This window comes from Phascolarctos cinereus, unplaced genomic scaffold (assembly GCF_003287225.1).
Source record: "Phascolarctos cinereus isolate Bilbo 61053 unplaced genomic scaffold, phaCin_HiC Scaffold_2;HRSCAF=192, whole genome shotgun sequence".
NCBI classification, from domain to species: domain Eukaryota; kingdom Metazoa; phylum Chordata; class Mammalia; order Diprotodontia; family Phascolarctidae; genus Phascolarctos; species Phascolarctos cinereus.
In genome coordinates, this window is record NW_027555625.1 from 323,000,491 (window position 1) to 323,024,093 (window position 23,603).

Sequence of the window (23,603 nt, forward strand, 5' to 3'; positions counted from 1 at the left end):
CAGCTTGACAGCTGTGTGAAGAGGAAATCTAAGCTAGATTCAGGGGAAGCAATTAGAAGGTATTGCTTTTCCTCCTTATTCCAAGATCAGGTTGTTCTGCCTCGTCCATGGAGTCTTCTATGACTGATTCCCTCAGATAAAATTTATGCTCTTTGCCTTCTCACATTTCTCAAGATTATTTTCTGTCTGCATTTCTCTTTTGTCCCCATCAATACTGTACCTTCTAGTGTAGTTATTTGTGTACAAGTTGTATCCTCTACCCTCTCCCCCAGCAGAATGTAAGCTCTTTGAAGTCAGAGAAATTAGTCCATAGTTATCTTTGTATTCCCAGGGCCTTAAGCAGGGAAGGCACTTAACAAAAGGTGGCATAGTTGAATTGAGTTGAATTGTAGAACTTCAGGTTAAGTCTTTATGTTGGGAATGCCTTTTTTCAAAATTAATTTTATTTTTTTCACTTATCAAAAGTTTATTTTCTCTCCCACTCATATAAAAAAGAAAAGAGTACAAAAGCCCTTGTGACTAATTTGTATAGTCAGGCAAAACAAATTCCCACATTGTTTATCTCTGAAAATCTGTTGCATTCTGTACCCTGTATCCATCACCTCTCTGTCAAGAGAAGGGCAAAGGAATCACTTCATAACATTTACTGTCCAAAAGTGGAATGGCTTGCCTCAGGAGATAATGAATTTCCTGGTCATCAGGAATTTTCAAACAGAAGTTAGATGAGCATCTGTTTGGCATATGGTAGATGGGATGTCTGTTCCAACATGGGTTGGAATAGGTGGCTTTGAGGTCCAGAGCCTGTGCAATAAGAACATTTATATTTCCATGGTCATGTGAGGAAAGCATTTGGTAAACCATAAATCACTGCGATTTCCTCTTTCCATAGAGCACTTTCATTTCCTACTCAACCACCAACTTTGCTGCAAATAAAAGTTTACATAATAAATCAGCCACTCCAAACATCCCTAAAGAGGGAAACACATATGAGAAGGGGAACTTTGGGGGGAATAGCATTTGGACAAGATATTTGATCAGTTCCTTCTTTCTGTCCTTTGGGCAGTAAGGGAGATAAAAGATATTATTTCTCAGAGAAAAGAGATTCGGTTCATTACAATGAATTGTGTAGCTGAAAAATCATTTCCTAGAAGTATTAGAAATGTTAATGCTTTCATCATGCAAGAATGAATTGAAAGAAGGCAGGAGATTGCTTGGATACCTAGTGGAAGGTAAAGGTCCATATAATACCATCAATGTGACTATACTCATCACCACCACTGTCATCACTATCAATCTTCCTCATCCTTGTCCTCCTCCTCTTCCTTCTCATTGTCATTCTCCTCCTCCTCCTCTTCCTCTTCTTCATGCTCCAAGAGATAACCCAGAGAGTGTGTTCTAAGTGTTTCCATATTATAAGTCCTTTCAAATGCTTTTGATTTGTAGGCACATTTGAGAATCATTATTGTCATGTCTTGTATCTATATATCCCATAGGAAGGGATTATTAGTCATTGCTATTAACACTGGTTTCTTTTAGAATGGCTTCTCCCCAAGGGGGTGGGCCAGAGTTCACTAGAGACTCAAGACCTTGTCTCACTTTGTTTTTCCTTAAGATCCTGGGTACCATGACCCAGTTGTCTCCTACCAGGAAATCTACCTTTGGAGATAAAGTCTTCTGGAGAATGACCCATAATCTACCCTTAGGCCACAAAATAACTTAAAACACAATGTGACCCCAGAATCATGGATTGGACTTGACATAGATAGTGGGCATACCTCCAGAAGCAATGGCTTTAGAGATTGACTTTGGCTACTTCCTAAATTCTGTAGTGTTCAAAACCTGTGCAGGCCCCTCTCCTCCTCCTCTCTCTCTATACTCCCTAGCTTGGTAACCTCATCCCCTCCCATAGGTTCAAATATCATCTCCTCACAGATGACTCTAAGGCCTATATGTCTCTAGTCTTTCTCTTGAGCTCTAGTCCTATATCATTAGCTATTCTTTGGATATTTCCAACTGGAAATACCATATGGATATGAAATACAATAGGCTTTTCAAACTCAGCTTATTCAAAAGAGAACTCATTCTCTATTTTTTCAAACTTACTTCCCAATTTCTGTGGAAGGCAGCACCATCCTCTCAGTCAGCCAGGGTCACAACCTAGGCAGGCATCTTCCTGTTGTCTCACCCCTCATATCTAATTAATCAACAAATCTGATCTACTCTGCCTCCACCAAAACTCTTGTATCTCTTATTTCCTCTTCACTCTGATGGCCACTAACGTAGGCCCTCACTACCTCTCACCCGGACTATTGCAATAGAATATTGTCAAAAGAGGTCTTCTTGTCTCCAGACTTATTCCTCTCTTACTCATTTTCTACAAAGCTTCTAAAATCATATCCCTAAAGCACAAGTCTGACCATGTCACTTTTCTGGTCAAGAATGTCCAGAAGCTCTTTATTGTATGGTTTAAAAACATTTTCTGTTTAGCCTTTAAAACCCTCCATTATCTGATTCCAGCATAACTATCCATGTAGATTACACATGACTTGCCCTCATGCACTACATACCAATTAAACTGGTTGACCTAATTCCTATAATTCACTTCTTCATTGCCACATTTTATAATCCCTAGCTTCTTTCAAGCCTCAGCTTCTTTCTCCCCTAAAGGCTTCTCCTCACTCTTATAACCAGTAGTACCTTCCCTCAGTATTTTTTGTGTATACTTTGTTGCTACATATCAGTGTACATATTGCACAACCAAATTGAATATTAGCTCCTTGAGGGCAGGGACCATTTTGCTATTGTATGTCCAACACATTGCATGGTGTCTAGTATGCAGCAAGTGCTTAATCAATGCTTGTTGAATAAACAAATCAATGATGGAAGTGTTTTAAACATGGATTTTCCTTGGGGGGATGGGGGGAGACACACACACACACACACACAGAGCGACAGAGACAGAGACAGACAGAGAGATAGAGACAGCAGAGAGACACAGACAGAGACACAGAGAAAGAGACATACACACATGCACAATAGAGAAAGAGACAGAGAATTTTTCAGTTTATCTTTTCACCACAAAGCACTGACTAGAGCAGCATTTTTGTAAATCTTGCAAATACTTTGCCTGATTTTCCAGCTCACAAAAACTGGGCTCCCACTCCTTGACTAAGAAGCTACTCCTTAAGTTTACCCCAGACAGAACAGAGACAATTCATCTTCTCTTAGGGCCCATGAAGTCTTATCCACTCCTGGGCTGTGGGAGTTAAGAGTCTCCTGGTAGCAGAGTTTCTAAATCATCGCTAAAAGCTGCCCTGGAGCTTCAGAGGCCACTGGATGGAGGAATGTTTGTGAGAAGACACTCTCCGGAGATAGTGTAGGGCACATGTTATCTAGCAGAGCCTAGGGCCAGATTTTGTCACATCAGATTTTTATTGGCCTACACAACTATGAATTTCTTACTTCTCAAATCATATAAGCATAAACACTCTCTCTGTCTTTCTTCTGTCCCTTCTCTCCAAGTTCTGCTCTTCTCATCCTAGCTCCCTTTTTCTCCCTCAGTTCTGTGACCCCACTATGAAGAGCCACCATGTTGAGTCTATGGGAAGCGGAGTCATCCACAGTAGAGAATTTGAATATTTTACTGGTCTGCAGTGCATTTGAGTTTCAGGAACACTTATCTAACTAATCCAGATTGTGTTTCCAGAGGGCTCTTGTAATAGAGTGGCCCTCTCCCTAGAAATCTCCTCTCTCCCAGACAATATGGAAACAACATTTACTTCTTGGCATTGAATACCATGAAAAGAGATCCATGAGAGTCACATTAACTCACAAAAGGAAAGGTGATGATGGGATGTGATCCTAATGCCATCATGAATATGGAAGCTACCCTGAATGTTTGACTTTGGCCCAATGTCATCTATGAAATCCATCACTCCTGCACTGTCTTTTGGATCTTCTAGTACCATTTGGCCAGTCACCAGGGCCAGAAAATCTCTTATATAAACAACTTTCAATTCTTTCCTGGAGGCAGCAATTAAAGCCCTTACAACCCAGACTGTTGAGCTGTATGCTGCTCACATCTGTACACTTGCTACTTAAGTTGGCAGCTCCTGTGCCATCATGGGGTGTGTGGTTCCTTCTATCTCCCTCACATTCTATTTCTCTGATCAACCTGCAGGAATTACCTCTCTACCCTCAATACAAGGGTGCTCTGGGTTCTGGAAGGGAGCACAGGAAGGAGGCAGGACATAACTCTCTCCTCCCAAAGGTTGGGGAGTGAGGGTCCTGGTGCAAAAGGAGAAATGATAAATTCCCTCTGTCCTGAGGTTTTCAGACACACCAATTACTTTATCACCTACATGACTCGCTTCATGATTTCTACACTTTTCTTTCTCTTGAATTTCCTGTTTGTTGAGAGTATCTGCCCCAGGCTGTGTTATAAACACCAAGTCGAGGAATTCATTGGGGATTCTTTTCATTCTCTTTTTTTGTCAGTTGCTTTCCTTTCCTTCTTCTAGAAGGCCCATCATTTCCTTTTCTAAGAGCTAAATATAGATCCAAAAGAAATTAGTTATTTAGCTAAAGTTTTTCTATCTTTTCATTTTTTAAAGAAAAAATGTTGCTTTTTCTCCTCTTTTTTTCTTTCCACTTATTCTTTTCTTCCTTCCTTAATCTTTTCTGTCTTCACCTGGACCTGATGTTGTGTCCCTGGCTTCTTATTCTCACTTGCTTTCTCTGTTGCCTGAGGATTTTAATCACATTGGTTCTTTCTGACTCCTAATGTATTTGTATTTATCACACCCAGGCAGGCTTCAGCTTTGGGGCAGAAAAATACAAGGCTGTGAACACTTTTCATTGCTCGTTCAACACTCCCCTCCCCCATTATCCTGTTTAATTTCCATTCCAATACTTTTCTATAGCTTTTCTTTGTCTCTTGCGTTCATTTTTTGCCAAACCAGAGGCTACTCTCTCTTCTTCCCTGTCTTGATGCAGAATATAAAAGGTACTGCCAAAACTTGCTGGGCCAACCCCTAATTTCTCCCCAAATCAGTGACTTTTTGTTTTTTCCTGAACTCCAAGGGTTTTGCTTATAAAGGTGAAGAAGGGGAGAGTAGAGGGTGTGTGGGATGGTAATGGTGAGGCCATACACTCTGCTTTCTGAGAGGCTAGAATAGAGGGCCGGCCTGAAGTGAAAAGAATAGTGAAAGGTGATGCACAGCATAGGAAAACTCTATTTAAAAAGAAAACAGCCACAGTTAGGAAATCTAGAACCTGGGACAAATGCAGTTGAGCAGTGATAAAGGCAGGGTTGGAAGGAGAAACAGTAGGTGTCTAAGGCATGATCATTCCCAACTATGCTTGAGGTAAATTAAGGAGGTTGAGGCCATGGCAAAGTTTAGGGTGGAGAAGATGGTGAATGAGGTATTGAAATTATTGGGGAGGAAGAAGGACGACCAGCAGGTTCATAGATAACAGCAATAAATATGTGACCAGGACGGAGTGAATTTTAAATGAGTAAAGGTGGTTACTGGATGATGGAGACAGAGAGTGAGTATAACAGTAGAAGCAGGGAATGAGGCATATGGTGTGTGAGAGAAGGAGCAACCAGGCTTGGAAAAGGTACTGAGAGATATGAGGACTTCAGGAAAAACCAAAGTTTCAATGAGCACCAGAACATGGAAGAAATGTGAGAGCAAGGTACCTAGGATGAAAGGGAATTCATTAAAAATAGAGGTGGGTTTTAGAGGGCACAGTGGAAAGAGAAAAGAAGAGGATAGGGACTGGGAAAGGCTTAGGGCTGAGCTGGACAGGGATTGAAAAAGTGAGGAGATGTAAGAAGGAAATGGGTTTCAAAGGTGGAGGAAAGAAAGATAAATCCCAGGAAAGGCAGTAGTTGTGCATGAAATACCAGCAGGAGAGGGGCTAGCCTACCTTTTCTTCTCATCCTCCTCCCTCCCCCCGGATACCCTGATCCTTTGCTTTATCCTGGAGCTGCTTTTACTCCCAACCCCTGTGGGGCTACAGGCAGGCAGAGGTTCAGAATGTGTTGGGATGGTCATCTCTGAACTGTAGTAGAGATAAAGTGATAACCATCTTGCCAGAGGAAGAAACAGCACCACACTAGTACCTAAAACAAAGCACCTTAGTTATGATTATGCTCAGGAAATACCTCTCCCATGCTCCATATTTTAGCTATTAGGAGCTTTTAAGAGTTAGCATTTTCCTCTCTGAAAATACAAATATCCCCCTCATTCATATCTTAGCATGGATTATTTCGATTAGATGATAAGATCAATAAAGAAATGGGACAGCAGCACTAGAGTTGGTAATATGACTGAGGAAGGGAGAAACAAGAATTTTTTGGCATATGATGCAAGTTTTGACAGAGTGGGGGACTCTGGACACACAGAAGGCAGCATGAGGGCAATGAGCATCTAGGAAACAGGGAGAGTAGGCACCATATCAAGCAACCCCTTCAGATGTTCAATGGGATGAAGTCTCAGACATATGTCATATCAAAGACATAAACTTAGGTTAGGTTCCAACTGACCTAAATGCTAAATGACTCACTCCTAGCCAATGGGAGGTAAGCATATCTACAATACATGTGATGCCCAGGGGGAGGAGAAAAATGGACCCACACCAGGTTCCTTTGGTTACATTTTTACAGGCTAGAGTTCTGGGGGAAATAGGCAGTGGCATGCTCCAATCAGGAAAGTCTCCCAGGTATCCTAGCAGTATAGCCATGCCCTTTCCTAACCCCACAAAGGTTTAGAACCTCAAACTTCTGTTTGAGTCAACTTCCAAAGACAAATAAAGCTGAAAAGGGTCTACCTTAGCAGCAATCTATAACTACTTGTGACATGGTCCATTCCCTCCTCTACGTGCTTAGTAGCGGTGCAATGCAGCTTAGCTGCAAATGATTTAGCTCTGTCTCTTTCAAAGTACCCACTCAACACAGAAACTTTGCTTAGTCCTTTCCCAGAGTGCTCAAAAGGGGCCAGCCATGAGAGGAATCAGAAAAGACAGGAAAGTGATACAGCCTTCCTCCCTCCTGCTCCTACCCCGCATACACTTAGCAATTTTGTGTATGGTGCCACTGACAACCAGCATGCCTGAACTAAGGGATCAGGAGTACCTTGGAAGTCTGCAAACCTCAGTTTCCTTCTTTTCTGTTCAATCTCCCCAGTCCTGTCTCACTTCCCCAGCTCATTCCTGGAGCCTCCCCTCCTAAAATAATTCTGTTCTTCCCCCTCCATGAGGTACATAGGAAGGAGAAGTGAAGGGAATAGGCAGAGGTGAGATATCCATGCAGCTCCCCAACTTGCCACTTTCTCCTTCTTTTTCTTATCAATAACATTTGCTAGATTATCCAGTTCACCGACCTTTAGACTATCAGTCCCTTCGATGCCCAGCATTTGCTGCACTAGTCCACCCTGTGTTTCAAATAGATTGCCAGAGATTCCTTTTACAATCCCCGTTCAACTTTCAGATTCTACGGACCTTTAATTCAGCATTTGCTGACATTCAATATGAACATCTTTACCCGTGTGGTTGTGTCTTGCATGTATCTCCTTTTTGACTCTCCCCTTGTAGCTCAGGCTGCACACCCATTAGATTTTTTGCTACTTCTCAACACATCAATGGGCCAGTTTAGGCTCTTCTTTATAATTATGGACCTGCTAATTCAACATCTCCTGAATTTCGATTCCTGCCTCAAAAATCAGACACACAAGAAGGTATATTTTGGGTTAAGGTGCATACTGCAGACTTAGCACAATATGCTGGGTTGAAAATCATCCTGATGAAGGCTGAAGTTATAGATCAGCTCGTATTATATATAGCTTGCCATAAAGCCCCATCAGCTGTAGTTGGAAGTCAAATGCTGTGAAATGATTCACTAATTGACTTAGGACTACACAACTAGGGAAACGAATCCAATTTTTTTCCTAAAAGATGGACAGAATTTTACAACTAAGCATCACAGCTCAAACCTAAACTTTGCAAAACCAAGTGGCAATAGGGTTGTCCTAAGTTCCAGAAGCAAAAGTCACTTGGACGCTCTGGCCCTAAGTGACCATAGGCAAATTTACCTGACTGTGCTTCAGTCTCCTCACATAAAATAGGGATGATCATACAAAAGTGTCACGTAAGTGAAATGAAATAGGCTTGAAAGGAACAGTGGAGATCATCTACTTAATGCTCTCATTTTATTGATGAGAAAACTAAGGTCAAGACAGAGGAAGTGATTTTTATCAAGGGTCTCTTAAGATTGTCTTATTTTTAATTATCTATGTACCTGTTGTATCGCTCAATAGAGTATAAGCTATTTAATTTTTGTCTCTATATCCCCAGGACCTTAGTATGGTACCTACCTAGCACCTGGTAGGTGCTTAATAAATGTTTGAATTGAAATTACAAAGCTAGTAAGAGGCAGAGGTTATATTAAAACCAAGTTCTCCTAATTGTAACATAATAAAATAAGCTCTTCTTAAGCACCTATCATGAGCCAGGCATTTTGCTAAGAGCTTTGCAAATCTTATAATTTGTTCCTCATAACAACCTTGAAAGGCAGGTGCTATTATTCAACCCATTTTACAGTTGAGGAAACTGAGGTAGAGGTTAAGTGACTTGCCCAGGGTCATACTACTGGGAATTACCTAAGGCCAAATTTGAACTCAGGTCTTCCTGATTACATGCTTAGAACTCTATTCATTGTACCAGCTAGCTACTTCTCTATGCTCTCTAGAGATTTTTCCACTCTATTCTGTTTAGCACAATGGGCTTCACAGACCATAATTTTTCTGTCTTTGAAAGGTCAGTGGCCTGAGAAGAATGGACTATGCCAAGACATCAAAGCAGGACAAAGTGAAGGGCAGGGAGCAGAAGTGTCTTCAAGATTGTGTGATACAGGCACGCATAATATGTTATCAACTTCACTGCACAGGAAGTGACAGCCAGAGAAGGCAGACTCTCTTAGTGTGTGGCAGTCACAGACGAAACAGTTTAGCTTGAACAAAATGATTATGCTGAGCAAGTGGTTCAGAAGGCAAGCATCTGCTAATGATGAGTGAGCCCTGTGGGGGTTTTGTTAAAGGAGAATGATCTTTAATCTTTATCCAAAAGAGACAGGTTAATTCAGTGGGAAATGCCCTGGATTAGAAGTCAGGAAATCTGGGGTTTGGTCCCAGATTTACCCCTAATTTACTGTGTGCATAAAGTTTTCCACATCTCTGAACCTCAGTATCCTCACCTATGAAGCGAAAAGATCTTGTTTGGTGGAGTGTTAGATTTGGAGTAAGAGGACATGAATTAAAACCTGGGCTCTGTAACTTATCCCCTTTGTGGCCTTGGGCAAGTCAATTAATCAACGCTGGACCTTAGCTTCTCATATGTGAAATGACAGGTGGATTAGATGATCCCTTAAAGTTCCAAGTCTATGATCTTTGGCGGGAATGATATCTTACTAACACTTGGAATTATATGGTGATTTAAAAGGGCAGCTAGGTAGCGCAGGAAATCTCATCTTCCTGACTTCAAATCCAGCCTCAGACCCTGACTAGCTGTGTCACCCTAAGCAAGTCATTTAAGCAGGTTTGCCTCAATTTCCTCATCTGTTAAATGAGCTGGAGGATATGGCAAACCACTCCAGTATCTTTGCCAAGAAAACCCCAAATGGGGCCACAAAGAGTCAGACATGACTGAAAAACAACACCAAGGTGCTTTAAATGTGCTAGCTCATTGAAGTCTCATAACAACCATGGTAGGGGTGTGTGTGTGTGTGTGTGTGTGTGTGTGTGTGTGTGTGTGTGTGTGTGTGTACTACAGATACTACTGTTCTCATTTTAGAGGTGAGGAAGCTGAGGCCCAGCAAAGTGAAGTGATTTGCCCATAGTTGCACAGATTATAAGTATTAGTGGTAGGATTTAAACTCAGCTCTTTAGGATTCTAAATCAGCACATTGTTCATGACATGATGATGCCTTCCCCCCCTCCCCGACTTTTGTAGTTTGACATTCCATCATTCCACAAAGTTCTTCATTCAGTAATAGTATGGTATATTTTTTCAAAGGAAAACTTTATGAGCTGGTAGTAATGCATTCAAAGTGTTGAGTGAAGTATGTCTGAACTGAGCCAATGACAGAGAGAGAGAGAGCTTATGGGCTGGCCATTTTGATCAGAGAACAATGAAAGCTTGGGGAAACTGAGCTACAGCAAATTCTTAATCCTATTCCATGCAACCAGTGCCTCCCACAGTGGCTTGTATGAACAGAATGGAAAGGACTCTCTTGGCCACCACTGCTTCCTCAAACTAGCCAACTGTGTCGAAGCACAGCTGCTGCATGGATTGCCCTAGAAACTCCTATATTCAGGGCCGATGCTGCATGACCTTGACATGATCCTCATCAGGCCCATAAAGTCTCTAGTATCAAAAAAGAAACTCAAAGAGAACCATAAATCCAATGACCACAATGCTTCTGGCATTATGTGTAACCTAGCTTCCTGTCCTACCTCTTAATAATGCCTCTGCACAAAAAGGGTAAGAGGCTGAGTAGAATGTTTACTAAAAACATAATTTTTGGTTCTGGGTTAATGTCTCATGAATTGATGTAGAAGGAGATGACGGTTTTGGTTTCCTGTTTTCATCTATTCTAGAAGTCACATGCTCCACTTCTTTTCTTGAGGTTTCAGTCAATCAGTCCACAAGCATTGACTAAATGCCTATTGTGTATGGGTAATGGGCTAGAATCAAGAGCAGGAAACCTGTGGCCTCAAGGCCATGTGTAGTCCTCTTGGTCCTCAAGTGTAGCCCTTTGAATCCAAACTTCACAGAACAAACCCCCTTAATAACAGGATTTGTTCTGTACAACTTGGACTCAATCAAAAGGCCACACCCCAGGACCTACAAGGCCACTTGTAGCCTTGATGCTGCAGGTTCTTGGTATATAAAGACCAAAGTGAAATATGATGCAAGAAGGGTCCCCAGCTCAAGGGACGGGCCCCTCCGTATTAAGCTCATCACGCAGATCATAGTTGATAGGCAGCAATCTGCATCACTGGTGTGAATACCCACATTGAGGAAGTCACAGATACACTGATTTATTGTACTCATAAGTAATCATGCTACCTACATGACGTACATCAATGACAGGAATGTCCACCTTTTGAGACTCTGAATATCTATATATCCTCTCTCTGAATTAGAACAAGGAATATGCACATACATGTGCATATATATGTGTATGTATGTATGTGTATATATATATATATATATATATATATATATATATATATAGTGTGTGTGTGTGTGTGTGTGTGTGTGTGTGTGAGAAACTTTCCAATTCTTTTCTTCTTTGCAAGATGCTTCTACGCCATCCCATATGGCAAGTTCTTTCTAAGGCATTGTCTAGGCATTAAATAAACTGGACTGTGCTAAAGTTAACTTGGCATTTAGGATTTTCTTTGTTCTAGTACATCATTGAGTCAAATGAATGGCACAGTGCATGCTCAATAAGTGAGTTGGTCAGAAATCCTGGATTGATCACACCACAGGCCATTGAACCAGAACATAAATCCATGGTTTCAGTTATGTCAAAGCCTGTCTAATAAATCTGAATTTATCTCCTCTGTTATTTAACAATTCAACGAACATTTATCATGGCCTGCTGTAAGTAAGACTCTATGTGACTCTTTGAGGAGGAAGCAAAGACAAATGAAGCATAGCTCCTGTCCCCAGTGAAGATTTCAATTTAATCAAGGGAATCGAACATAAGCATAAATGACTATGATAAAAACAGAATGCAATAAATGCATTAGAAAGATACAAAACACAATGGGAGTTCAGAGGAGAGTGATAGTAGACCTGCCCAGGAGGATCAGAGACATCAGGGAAGAGGTGGCATATGAGCTTAGCCTTGAAGGGAGGATAGGATTTCAAAGACAGAAATGAGGATTGGAGGGGAGGGAAACTTTCCAAGTACAAAGAAAAACACAAACATCATGGAGGTGGAAAAATTCAGGACACGTCTGGAAGGAATGGTGACCAGTCCAGTTTGCCTGAAGAGAAAGGGGCAGAATGAAATAAAATTGGAAAGACAGACTGGGGTCAAACTGTCTCAGCAAGACTTTGAGGTACCACCGCTTCACATCTAAGTATTTGGATTATGAGTCTACGTGCTCAAAATACTTCGTAATGTTCTCTGAGGCCGGGGGGTGGACTTAGGACTTAATACCATTTGCTTGCTGTGTGAATAGGCCACTTCTACTGCTTCCTGACTGTCTTAGAACTATAGGACCTTGGGAGGCAGTATGGTATAATGGATAGTGCTGTGAACATGGAAGCAGGATACCTGGTTTTGTTTTGTTGTTCAGTTGTTTCAGTGGTGTCTGACTTTTTGTGCTCCCATTTGGAGTTTTCCTGATAAAAATAGTGGAGTGATTTGCCATTTCCTTCTCCAGCTCATTTTACAGATGAGGAAACTAAGGCAAAAAGGGTTAAGTGACTTGTCTAGGGTCACATAGCTAGTAAGTGTCTGAGGCTGGATTTGAACTCAGGTCTTCCTGACTCTAGGCCCCACTCTATCTACTGCACCACCTAGCTGCCCTATCCTCAATCCCTTTCTAGTTGTATGACCCTCGGCAGATCACTGAACTTCTTTCATTCTCAGCTTCCTCAAATGTAAAATGAAGATAACGGCACCTGCCTCTCATAAAGATTCAGGATTATCAAATGAGGCAATATATGTAAAGCACTTTGCAAGCTGCAAAATGCTATATGAATGTTAGCTATTAACGTGAATGCTGGGATGGTCCTTAAAGATCATCTGAACAATCTAATTTTACATTCCTTTTTATATTTACTTATGCATATTTCTAATTCTATATACGAGCAAACTAAGGCTGAGAAAGAAATGGTTTGCCCCAAATCATTATCTTGTTAGAGTACAACCTGGGACTGGAACCCAGGTTTCATGCCTCCTGCTCCAATGCCCTTTGTCCCATACCTCAATCCCTCAAAATTTCTTTCTTTTCTTTCTTTGTTTCAGTCACTAAGAAATTGACACATTCCCTGAAGATCTTCTGTGGACATTTTATTCCACGCTGGTGACTTTTCTCTGCGTTCAAGAGTTTTGTTTTTGTTTTGATTTTTACAATTATCTTCCCTCTCCTTCTGGAAAAGGGAGGACTTTTAGAGGATGTTCTCTATGAATGCTACTGATTCCAGGTAGGTCATTTCCATCATTGGCTGCAGGGTTAGGATGATTGTCTTCCACAAAAGAGGCTGAGAAAGCTTCTGTGGTGTCAGTATATGAGGGTAAGATTCCAAAGTAAGAGACAATACATCATTCTCCTCCTCTCTCTTGAGCTACACACAGGGTCCAAGTGACCCACAGGGCCTTGGGCAAGTCCTAAGTCTACACATCAAAGACACTAAGTATGGAACATCCCCAGATAAATGAATCACAATGGGCATGTATATCATAATCATCAAGATTCTGATGGCAAAAAAGGGGGATGAAGCAAAGATCAAAACATGTAGTTTTGCTTGCTGATAGCAAGTAGAGATTCTAGACTCAACGGACACCTAACAACTAACAAGATGAAATTGTTCCGAGTTATGGTATATTATTGTAATGGATGAATAGGAAGATTTCAGAAAAAAACTGGAAAGACTTACATGAGCTGATGCAAAGTGAAATGAGCAGAACCAGGAGAACATTGTACATAATAACAACAATATTATAAGATGATCAGCTGTTAATGACTTAGCTATTCTCAGAAATACAATGATCCAAGACAATGCCAAGGGACTCTTAATGAGAGATGCTATCTTTTACCAGAGAAAGAACCGAGAGTCTGAATGCAGATCAAAGTATACTATTTTTCACTTTCTATATTTTTTAAAGTTTTTTTTTCTTTTGGGCCTGTGTCTTCTTTCACAACATGACTAATATGATAATATGTTTTCCACGATTGAACATGTATAACCCATATCAAATTGCTTACCATCTCAGAGAGGGGGAAGGTGAAGGAGGGAAGAGAGAAGATTTGGAACTCAAAAACTTTTTAAAATGAATATTAAAAACTGTCTTTACATGTAACTGGGGAAAACAAAATATTATTAAAAATAAAATAAAAGAACTGTAGACAAAAAAGATGAACTTATTCTGAAAAAAAGAAAACCAAACAGTAGGGATATGTTTCCAGAATTAGGATTCCTTCAACTGGTCCTCAGGTGACGTAACCCCAAGCAATACCCTTTACTATCACAAGATCTTAGATATAGATTTAGAAAGAGCTAAAGAGCTCTAATCTAACCCTTTTTTCTGCTTTTTGGTGAGGCGATGGGGGTTAAGTGACTTTGCCCAGGGTCACACAGCTAGTAAGTGTCAAGTGTCTGAGGCTGGATTTGAACTCAGGTCCTCCTGACTCCAAGGCTGGAACTCTATCTACTGCACCACTCTAACCCATTTTTTGACGGATGAGGAAACTGAGGCTAAGTGACTTGCCTAAAGTCATACATGTCATATCAGAAGCAGGATTTCAACCCAGGTCCTGTGACTCGTGAGCCCATTTTTTGCCACTGAAGCAAAGTAAACCATATCAGGCACAAAGGTATAGGCCCCCAGAGAAAATGTGCTCCTAAACCCAGAGAGAAGCATCCACCTTTGCACCTACAGGAGATGATGTTCCCATATCGATTCTTATTGCGGTTTTCATCTTCCTTGGCTGTGTCCCAAGATGCTGTCTGCCCCTCAGGTAAAGCCTAGAAAGCAACAGGAGAGAAAGTTAGAAGAAGAAAGAGAGACATGTGTAGGGAAAATGATTTCCTCCAGGTGAAAGAACCCTAACAGGCAGAGATAAGGATTCTGAGGAACTTGGCACAATAATTCAATCCAAGCAACAGCCTGCTTTTAGGATAGGCTCCTTGGGGAAAAAAAAAAAGACATAAATAGCCTTGGCTCAGACAGTGCTAGCAATTTAGACATGGAAAGAACCTTAGAGAAGATTTCATCCAAACTCTCCCTCATTTTACAGATGGGAAAACTGAGGCCCAGAGGTGATGAAATCAGTTAGTGGGGAGACCCAAGACTAGAATTTGTGTCTCCTGACAACCAGGGGTTTTCCCTAATATATCATCTGCAGAAAGAGACTATAAGAATCCCAAGTGCATGCAGAATATCATTCTCTTAGGTCATTTGCAAATCAGAAGTCAGTTGACTGGCAGTGGGAACGACTAGCTTTGGACACTTGGAAGGAGCATTTTTGCTGCTCCTTTTCTTGATAGTGGGATCACCCTGATAAGCCAAGCCTGAAACAATAAGCTTCTTGGAGGCAAGATCTGTATTTATTTTTTTGGGGGGGGAGGTGGTATTTGCTTCTCCCAGAGCCTAGCAGAGTGGCTGGCACAAGAGACACTTAATAAGCGCTTGATTAATGAGTGAATGAATACATTGGTCTTTGATATTTATCCCCAAGGAAGTCCTTTCTTCTTTCTTGGCCTCAGTTTACCCTCCTGTAAATGAAGGATTTGTACGGGGTCTCAAGTTCTATTCCTGTTCTAAATTGTATGCCCTTCCCTTCAGATGGTTAAACATGCTGGGTACACAAGGGATAGAAGTGACAGTGTTTTTCCTATTTCTGCTTTAATCACAGTCTGCCTCTGCTGTAATTATACCTGACCCAGTGGTGGCTGCATCTTTACATGGATTCCTCATACTAACCTCTCATGCCTACTTCATACCCTCAAGGCCTGGACAAAGATGGTACAAACCAAGACATCCTGGGAGCATATCCTCTATAGAGTTCTACTGAGATGACTACTTTCTGGTGAGCTTGGAAAGAAGTCCCTGGAGAAGCTGGCCTCAGATGGATGACACTGAGACTTAGGACTTTCAGAACCAGGGTTTGCTAGAATTAGTTTGGAAGGGTTCTTGAAAGCTGATTATTAAATTTTCAGTACGAGCATTTACACTTTGGAAACTGGTGAATGCTACCAATCAGGGCTTTGATATTTGATGTATTATTTTGTTGATTGTCTAGGCTTAAGAAAGTGATAAAGAAAATGTTAATAATGCAAATTAAGCACAAAAGTGTGTCATACGTACACTTTTTCTAAACATTTACCAGCACACTCCTGACCAGAACTCATGAATCTTGACAATTAGTCCAGGACTTTCCCCAATATGCCCCATAAAGAGACTATAAATCTCTCAGGTGCATGCAAAGTATCATGTGAGATAATGCCATATTGCCCTCATTTTTCTCATCCTCCTTTCATGGGAACCTTGGAACCACCCCTGCGATGCTCTGATCTATGACCTTTCACCTTATATTGCCCTTGCTTTCCAAATCCCTTTTAGATGTTGTCAAATCCCAATAGGATATAAAGTCCTTGCTAGGGCAGGGATTGTTTTGCTTGCCTGTATTTGTACATCTAGCACTTAGCACAGTGACTGGCACAAAGTTTTACTTAATAAATATTTAAAATTACAAAAATTAATAACAAAATAATACTATTTACTTAATAAATGCTTTATTATTCATTCCTTTGTAAGACCCATATTAAGTCTGTAGCTGTGGGCAGTACTGTACCCATACTATACCATGTGCTGGAGATCATCTAATCCAACCCTCTTGTTTTACAGATGAGCAGCTGAGGCTCAAAGAGGTTGGACAACCTGCCCAAGGTCACACAGTAGCTAGCAATGGCAGGATTTGAACCCACATCCTCTTATACCACTTCCTGATATTGCACACTGCCAGCAGACAACTATCTCCTCCAGCTGGAATGTTTCCTCTCAGTCTGATTTTAAGGAAAATATCTTCAAACTCAGGCAGACTTTCAGGAAAGCGATAAAAGATCAGATTTATCTAGAGCCTTGCAGACAATTGTCTAGAATTTCATTTTCTCTCTGTTAACCAAAGACAGTTTTTGGTTACAGTTTGGTTTTTTAACAGACACAGTTTTTAAAAACAGGGAACAAGAGCCAGGACTGCCAGAACATAGCAAGAAAAGAAACAAGCTCAGGTTCAAATGAGATATTAGATGTGCAGCATTTTGCAAACTTTAAAGAGCCATAAAAATGTGAGCCATTATTATTGTTATAATCATCATCATCATCATCATTATTATTATATCTGTTTTCTCTCTTCAAGCTTCAATTTTAGCTGTACTCGGAGGATTCCAACTCAGGGAACACGGTCATACAAACATTGCCTTTTTCTATCATAGCAGATACAAAATGTTTTCTAATCTGTGGTCAAAAAGATCTAGGGGAAAAAAGCAGAGCCCAAGTTTGGGTTATTGGAAAATTCAGTTCTTGCTCTGTTTCTTCCTCCTCCAGTTTTCCACCTGCCCCCATCTAATCTAACCACTGTGAACAATGGATCCCAACTGCTAACGGCATTGTTCACAGCTTATCATGTGTTAATGCCAAAAGACCTGAAGCGCAACTGAAATTCACTTAGTGCTTTGAGATGTGGGATGGATATTGCTGGCTGACAGTTTGCCAATTATAGACGGTTGTTTTCCCGCAAGGCCATTGGCTAAGTCAAGCTTCCTGAATGAGAAGCGAATGTGTAAGGAGCACGCACGTGGTCAGAATTCCAGGTGTCTGAGCTCATCTGTGTTCTAAGAGGCAGAATAATGAGTATGATAGGGGCTGACCACTAAGCATGACTCTGGTGGAATCTAGGAACTGGGCCCCATCGTGGATATCTTAGCTTTGTCCTTGCAAAGATAAGACAAGCAAAGGGCAGTGTGGCAACCGGGATAGTATGCTAGACTAGGAACAAAGGAAGACCAGAACTCAAATCCTACCTTAGAAACTTAATAGCTGTGCAACCTCAAGCAAGTTACCTACTGTCTCTGAGCTTCAGTTTCATCATCTATTAAATTGGGGCAGCTATCTCATAGGGAGGTTAAAAGGAGCACATGAAATGATATAGGTAAACTACTTTACAAACCTCAAAGCATTCTATAAATGTCAGCTATTATTATTATTATGGCTACTTTGTGAGATGCCAAGAAATACATGCAATGTTGTAATGGAGCTAGAGGTGGGACAGAGCAAACATTAAGCCACTTTTTTTTTTTCTGGGACAACCCCTTGAGGTCCCTTGGCAAAAAGAAATAGAAACTATGTCCCTTCATCCAAACTGATGTCTCTGAGTGAGTGTCGAAGGAAAGCAGCCTGGGGCACTTGTGCTGAATTACATCCTCCCTTTCACAGCAGTGATGGCTTTCACTCTCTATTCCCCAAATGATTAAAGTATATGTGTTCTCTGGGTACTACAGTAGAAAATCAATAGGAAGACCGATGTTTTCATTTGGTGAGATGATGTAAAGGGTTTTTCTAGTTAGTAATTGGGCTTGTGGGTCAAACTATTGTGAGGACAGAATTAGGTGCTCTGTTTTTACATCTGGGCCCAGGGAGAACTATTTTAGGTTTGAGATAAGATCATAGGGTTCATTCATTCATTCATTCATTCACTCATTTTTCCAAAACACATTTATTAGACTCCTATTATACCTGTTCTAGGGATAAAAATATGAATCAATCAAATAATAAGCACTTATTAAGCACCCACTATATGCCAAGTATTGTTTCAAAAAAAAAGGCAAGTCTAGCCCCCAAGGCTAACAGAGTTTATTGGGGAAGGGAGGATTTTCCTAAGATATACACAGATAAGTGTAAAGTACAATGTGATAAGAATGTGATCCTTTGATCATGGGATTTTGAGCCAGAACGGACCTTAGAGAACTTCTAGTCTAAAGTCCTCACTTTAAAGATGGGGAACGTGAGGCTGGGGGGCAAGGTTGTGAAGTAACAGAGATAAAAAGAGACAGTGCCAAGGTTCAAACCCAATCCCTCTGGCTCTCAGTCCACAGCTCTTTACACCGTGATAGTTTGCCTTCAGAATAAATCATAGGTCTTAGAGAACATGGACAAACCAACCATCAGACTTTCGCCTTCTGGATTCTTAAGCCTGCTCTACCCTCTTAAATCTTGCCGAGAAGCAATGCCCTTCCTTCCCCTACTGGGAGCGGAGGCAGATGGATAGCTTGCTATAATTTCTCTAGCAATGTGGCAGACCTCTAGATTGCCAGACTGCTACTAGCAGAGCCAGCAGAGACACTGGAAACATTGATGGTAGAAGATATGCTCCCAATGGGAACATTCCACTTGACCTGTCCTATGGTATTCAATCGGTTCTGTGGGTCTCTCTTCCCTTAAAACACCCCTCTCCCCCAGAAAAGAACCCGTATTTGAAGGAATATCATCCACCAGTGCACACATAAATGTCCTCAGATTTTTTTAGTTAGACTTTGATACAATGCTGAATATTGAATGGATCTATAAAACATACTACATACGTACCCTATACATGAAAGGCTTTCCGGGATTACTGACTATGAGACAATGATGGCAGAGTAAATAAATGATCATATAATCTCAAGTTTAGATGGGGCCTTGGGGACCATCCAGTCTAAACTTTCCCTCAGTTTAGGAGAGGTGCAAAGATGAAAAATACAGTTCTTTCCCACAATGGGTTCACAATTAGCCAGGGGGGATATTATAGGGACAGATTACATGCTTTACTCATCCACACCCTCAGATATTCCTGACATGTCACCCTACCATTGCTGCTACCATGCTTGAAATCCTGCACCTGGCTGATGAGAACCCATTATATCCAGCTGGCCCCAAATTCCTAACCTAATTTACCTTGGCCATCTTCCAGGCATCCCCTCCCCCCAATCACTATCCCCAAAACTCACCATAATCAAGTGACCTTCTTTAGCCATCATTCCCCTCTATAAGTTGTTTTCCCACTTGGAGTATGTTTCCTTAAGGCAGAGACTGTCTCTCTTAGCTTAGTGCCCAGAACAAAGTCCTTAATAAATGTCTGCTTCATTCATTCATTCATTCATTCATTCATAGATAAGTATAATATGAAGGGCAAAGGATCACAAGATTTAGAACTTGAAGGGGCTTTAGATACAATCTAGCCTTCTCATTTTGCAGATGGAGAAAGCAAGACCCAGAAAAGTGAAATGGCAGGTGGTTATTCGGCGTGTACATGAATATTTCCAGTGACAGGACACTCAGTACCTTACCACGTAGCTGATTTCTTTCTTAGCTCAAGTTGTTAAGAAGTTCTTCATATTGAGAGGAAATCTATCTCTCTGGAACTACTATTCACCTCAGGGAATACATAACAGTCCTACTCCATATAACAAGTTCCCTGACATTTCAGTTCAGGGAATATATCCCCTCTAAGTTATTTCTTCCTAAACATCTCAGGTCCTTTAATCATTCTTCACATGCCATGGCTTCACATCCCTCTCCTCCTGCTCACTTGTTTGTCAGACTCCTTCCTAAAATATGGCATTCAGAGCACAGTGTTCCAGATGGGGAAATATAATAAGTGGAACATATCCACTGGGCATCATAAGAAGCTATGCCATTTACACCCAGAGAGATGGGTATCTCCATTTAATAGCATCCGGCAGAAACCCTGCAAACATTGTTGACAAAGACGGACTTGTTGAGTCCTAATTCAAATGTCCAGGAGGGAGATGTAATAATCAAATAATTGCTAGACTTTGATCACACATCCATTTCCCTTTCCAGAGAGCTGCTACCTAATACAAGATAATCTCTTGAGCCAAAAACAAATGAAGGGGTGAAAGTATGAAAGGGATGCTCATTTCCATCTTCAAAGTGAGAAGGAAGAGGGGCATTATTTTTGCATTAGTGTCTGGTTACAGTAGATTGACCAGAGAATGGTGACAGTCATTAGGAATCTAATCATACTCTTTTGAAACCAAAATTGCCATCTCATTATATTAATCCATTATCAACCTCTCCCTCTTTTTTCATTCTCTTACCCTTTGTATATTGAGTTCTATTTTTATATTTGTCTTCATGCTTGGAAAGATTTCCCACTATCCAACAGTTTTTTTGTTGTTTGTTGTTTAATTTTGTAAAGGAGTTGTATTTTAGTCCTGGAGGAGTCATTGTGGAAGTCTTGGCCAGCTAGGCCCTTGCCTTGTCCTTATGAAGAAGGGCTGAGACCAAGAATTCATAGTCTCAGACTTCTGGAGTGTTAGAGCCAGAAGGGTCCTTAGAGATCAAACCTCTTTATTTTATAGAAGAAACTAAGGCAGGGGAGGAGATGTGACCTGCCTATGGTCACACAGTGAATTAGAACCTAGGTCTCCTGTCTCCCAGTTGCTAGCACCCTCTCTCCTCACATTATCTTGTATTATTATCTTCTGTAAGAAACTGTGTGGGGTGGTGGATGGAGTATTGGGTGTGCCTTCAGGAAGATCTGAGTTCAAATCCCACTTCTGACACTAGCTGCTTGATTTGGGCAAATCCCTTACCTCCTCCATGCCTCAGGCAACTCCCTAAGACTGATCTACTAGGTCACAAACAGGTTGCAATCCAACTCAATGGAAAGATTTCCCACACTAGGAGATGCCGACACTGACAAAATCCCAAGTTCTTCCAAACAACTTTGAAAGACATGTAGAACCCTGATCAATGCGATTACCAGCCATGACCCGACTGATGATGAGCCATGCTATTCATTTCCTGACAGAGAGGTAATGGAAGGAAAGTGCAGAATGAGGCAAAAACTTTTTTGGACATGGAAAATGCAGGAATTTGTTTTGCTTGACTATATATGATTGTTACAAGGTCTTTTTTTTCCAATGGGAGGGGAGTGGAGGGATGGAAAAATAAATTTTTGCTAACAAAAAAAAATTAAATTAAAGAAATCATAAGTCCTTCAAGAATTTGTATATACTATGTATGTAAATGCTTCTATTCCTCCAGGAGAATGTCAGCTCCTTGAGGACAGGGACCACCCTATATTTATCTTTTGTCCCCAGTTTCTGGGATAGTACCTTCTATCTAGCAGGTGCTTAATATATGTTTAATGAATTGAACTGAACCCCCATTGCATTTATGGGTGTGAGGCCTTGGTCATTCTCCATGGATCTCAAGCCCTGGATGAGACAGTAAGAATGATAACCACAAAACAAGGCTTCTGACAATTGGCAGGTAAATCCCAGGACAGGGCACTCCAATGTACTTTACACCAAACTTAATAGTGCATGTATTAACTAAGCAGTATTTCCCAGCTTGGGATCCTTAAAGTCCTTTATTATTTGGCACTCAGTCTGTGCCCTCTCCTTTCCTTCATTTACTAAAAGGTGATGTTGCCTTTGATAATATAATATTCCTTGAGATTTTCTATTAAATTCTTTGAATTCCTCATCATAACATGGATGTGCCTCTGGGTTCTTGGAAGCTGTGGTAGCAGTGTACATGCTCTGACAGGTCCAACCAAGATGGAACTCTATTGAATATGAGCCCAGTGATGGAATGTGGGTCTACCATCTAAACTACCACCTAGCTAAACTTGACACATTACCTGAAGGATGGTCACCAAATAATGATTTCTCCCCTCCTTCCTTCCTTCCTTCCTTCCTTCCTTCCTTCCTTCCTTCCTTCCTTCCTTCCTTCCTTCCTTCCTTCCTTCCTTCCTTCCTTCCTTCCTTCCTGTCTTCCCTCCCTCTACAGCAACTCATAAAGACCATCCACTAATATATATGAAGGAAGGAGAGTGAAGGAAGTGAAGGAAGGAGCCAAACCAAGGAAATCTCAGATTTTCTCAAATAGGCTCTGTTTCCTCATACTTCCCCATAAAGTTTCCAAGCTTTTTAGAAGTATAAAGTATTCATGTGTTTCCCTATCCTCCCCCCTCCCAGTTTGGCACAAGGGAAAGTATTATAATGATTGTAAATAAGTAAATAAGTAAGGTAACTCTGTTCTATCATTTTTTTTTTAGGCAATTGGTATTAAGTGACAGGGTCACACAGCTAGTAAGTGTCAAGCGTTTGGTCTCAGGCTGCATTTGAATTCAGGTCCTTCTGACTTCAGGGCCGGTGTTCTATCCAGTGTGCCACCTAGCTGCCTCTGTTCTATCATTTTAGAAGGAACCTGTGGTGCAGTTAAAAGAAAACTGAACTTGGACTCCTGAGATCTAGACTTTGCTACTTACAAGCTGCATGCCTTTGAACCATTCAGTCAATTCCTTGGGGCCTCATTTTCTTTATCTGTAAAATGACGTCAAGGTCCCCTCAAGCTCTGAAGTCTGTTCTACGTTCTTGACTAGAAGGGAGCAGACAAGCCTTATCTACATCACATCTGAAATCAAACTTTCCATGAATAAATAGCCCAGGCCTAGGACATTTGGTGAGAAAGGGAGATCTTATTGTCAGTTGCAGGCCTGAGGGTGGAATCTGACAAGCAACTGCAGAAATAAACTACAGGTGGGGCTGCCTCCCCAAGATTATGACTGTGGGTAGGTGAGAGAACCCAGTCCCGACCTCTGAACAAAGGCTCAGGAACTGCAGTTTCCAGTCATTGGCTTGTTGCAGTGTCACCAGCACTTAAGCTTGTAGGAAAACATATTAATTAGCTACTTAGAAGGGAGATTTTTAAAATTATCTATAGAATTTAGGCAGAGATGTTGTAAGATTCAAATAAAAAATGGACTTAAGTTGTTATTCATCTCTTT

The 23,603-nt window shown here is 41.0% G+C and overlaps 1 protein-coding gene across 9 annotated transcripts in view; it reads right to left on the minus strand.

The window, feature by feature from the left end:
- PTPRT (protein tyrosine phosphatase receptor type T) overlaps positions 1 to 23,603 on the minus strand; it is a 1,323,147-nt gene that overhangs the window by 79,756 nt on the left and 1,219,788 nt on the right. For 5 of the 9 annotated variants that reach the window (XM_020998699.2, XM_020998697.2, XM_078150237.1 and 2 more), the window contains one exon: positions 14,670 to 14,769. In XM_020998699.2, coding sequence (XP_020854358.1) covers positions 14,670 to 14,769 — 100 coding nt within the window. The remainder of the gene's footprint in view (positions 1 to 14,669; positions 14,770 to 23,603) is intronic. The other 4 variants (XM_020998700.2, XM_020998698.2, XM_078150238.1 and 1 more) reach the window with 1 other exon arrangement.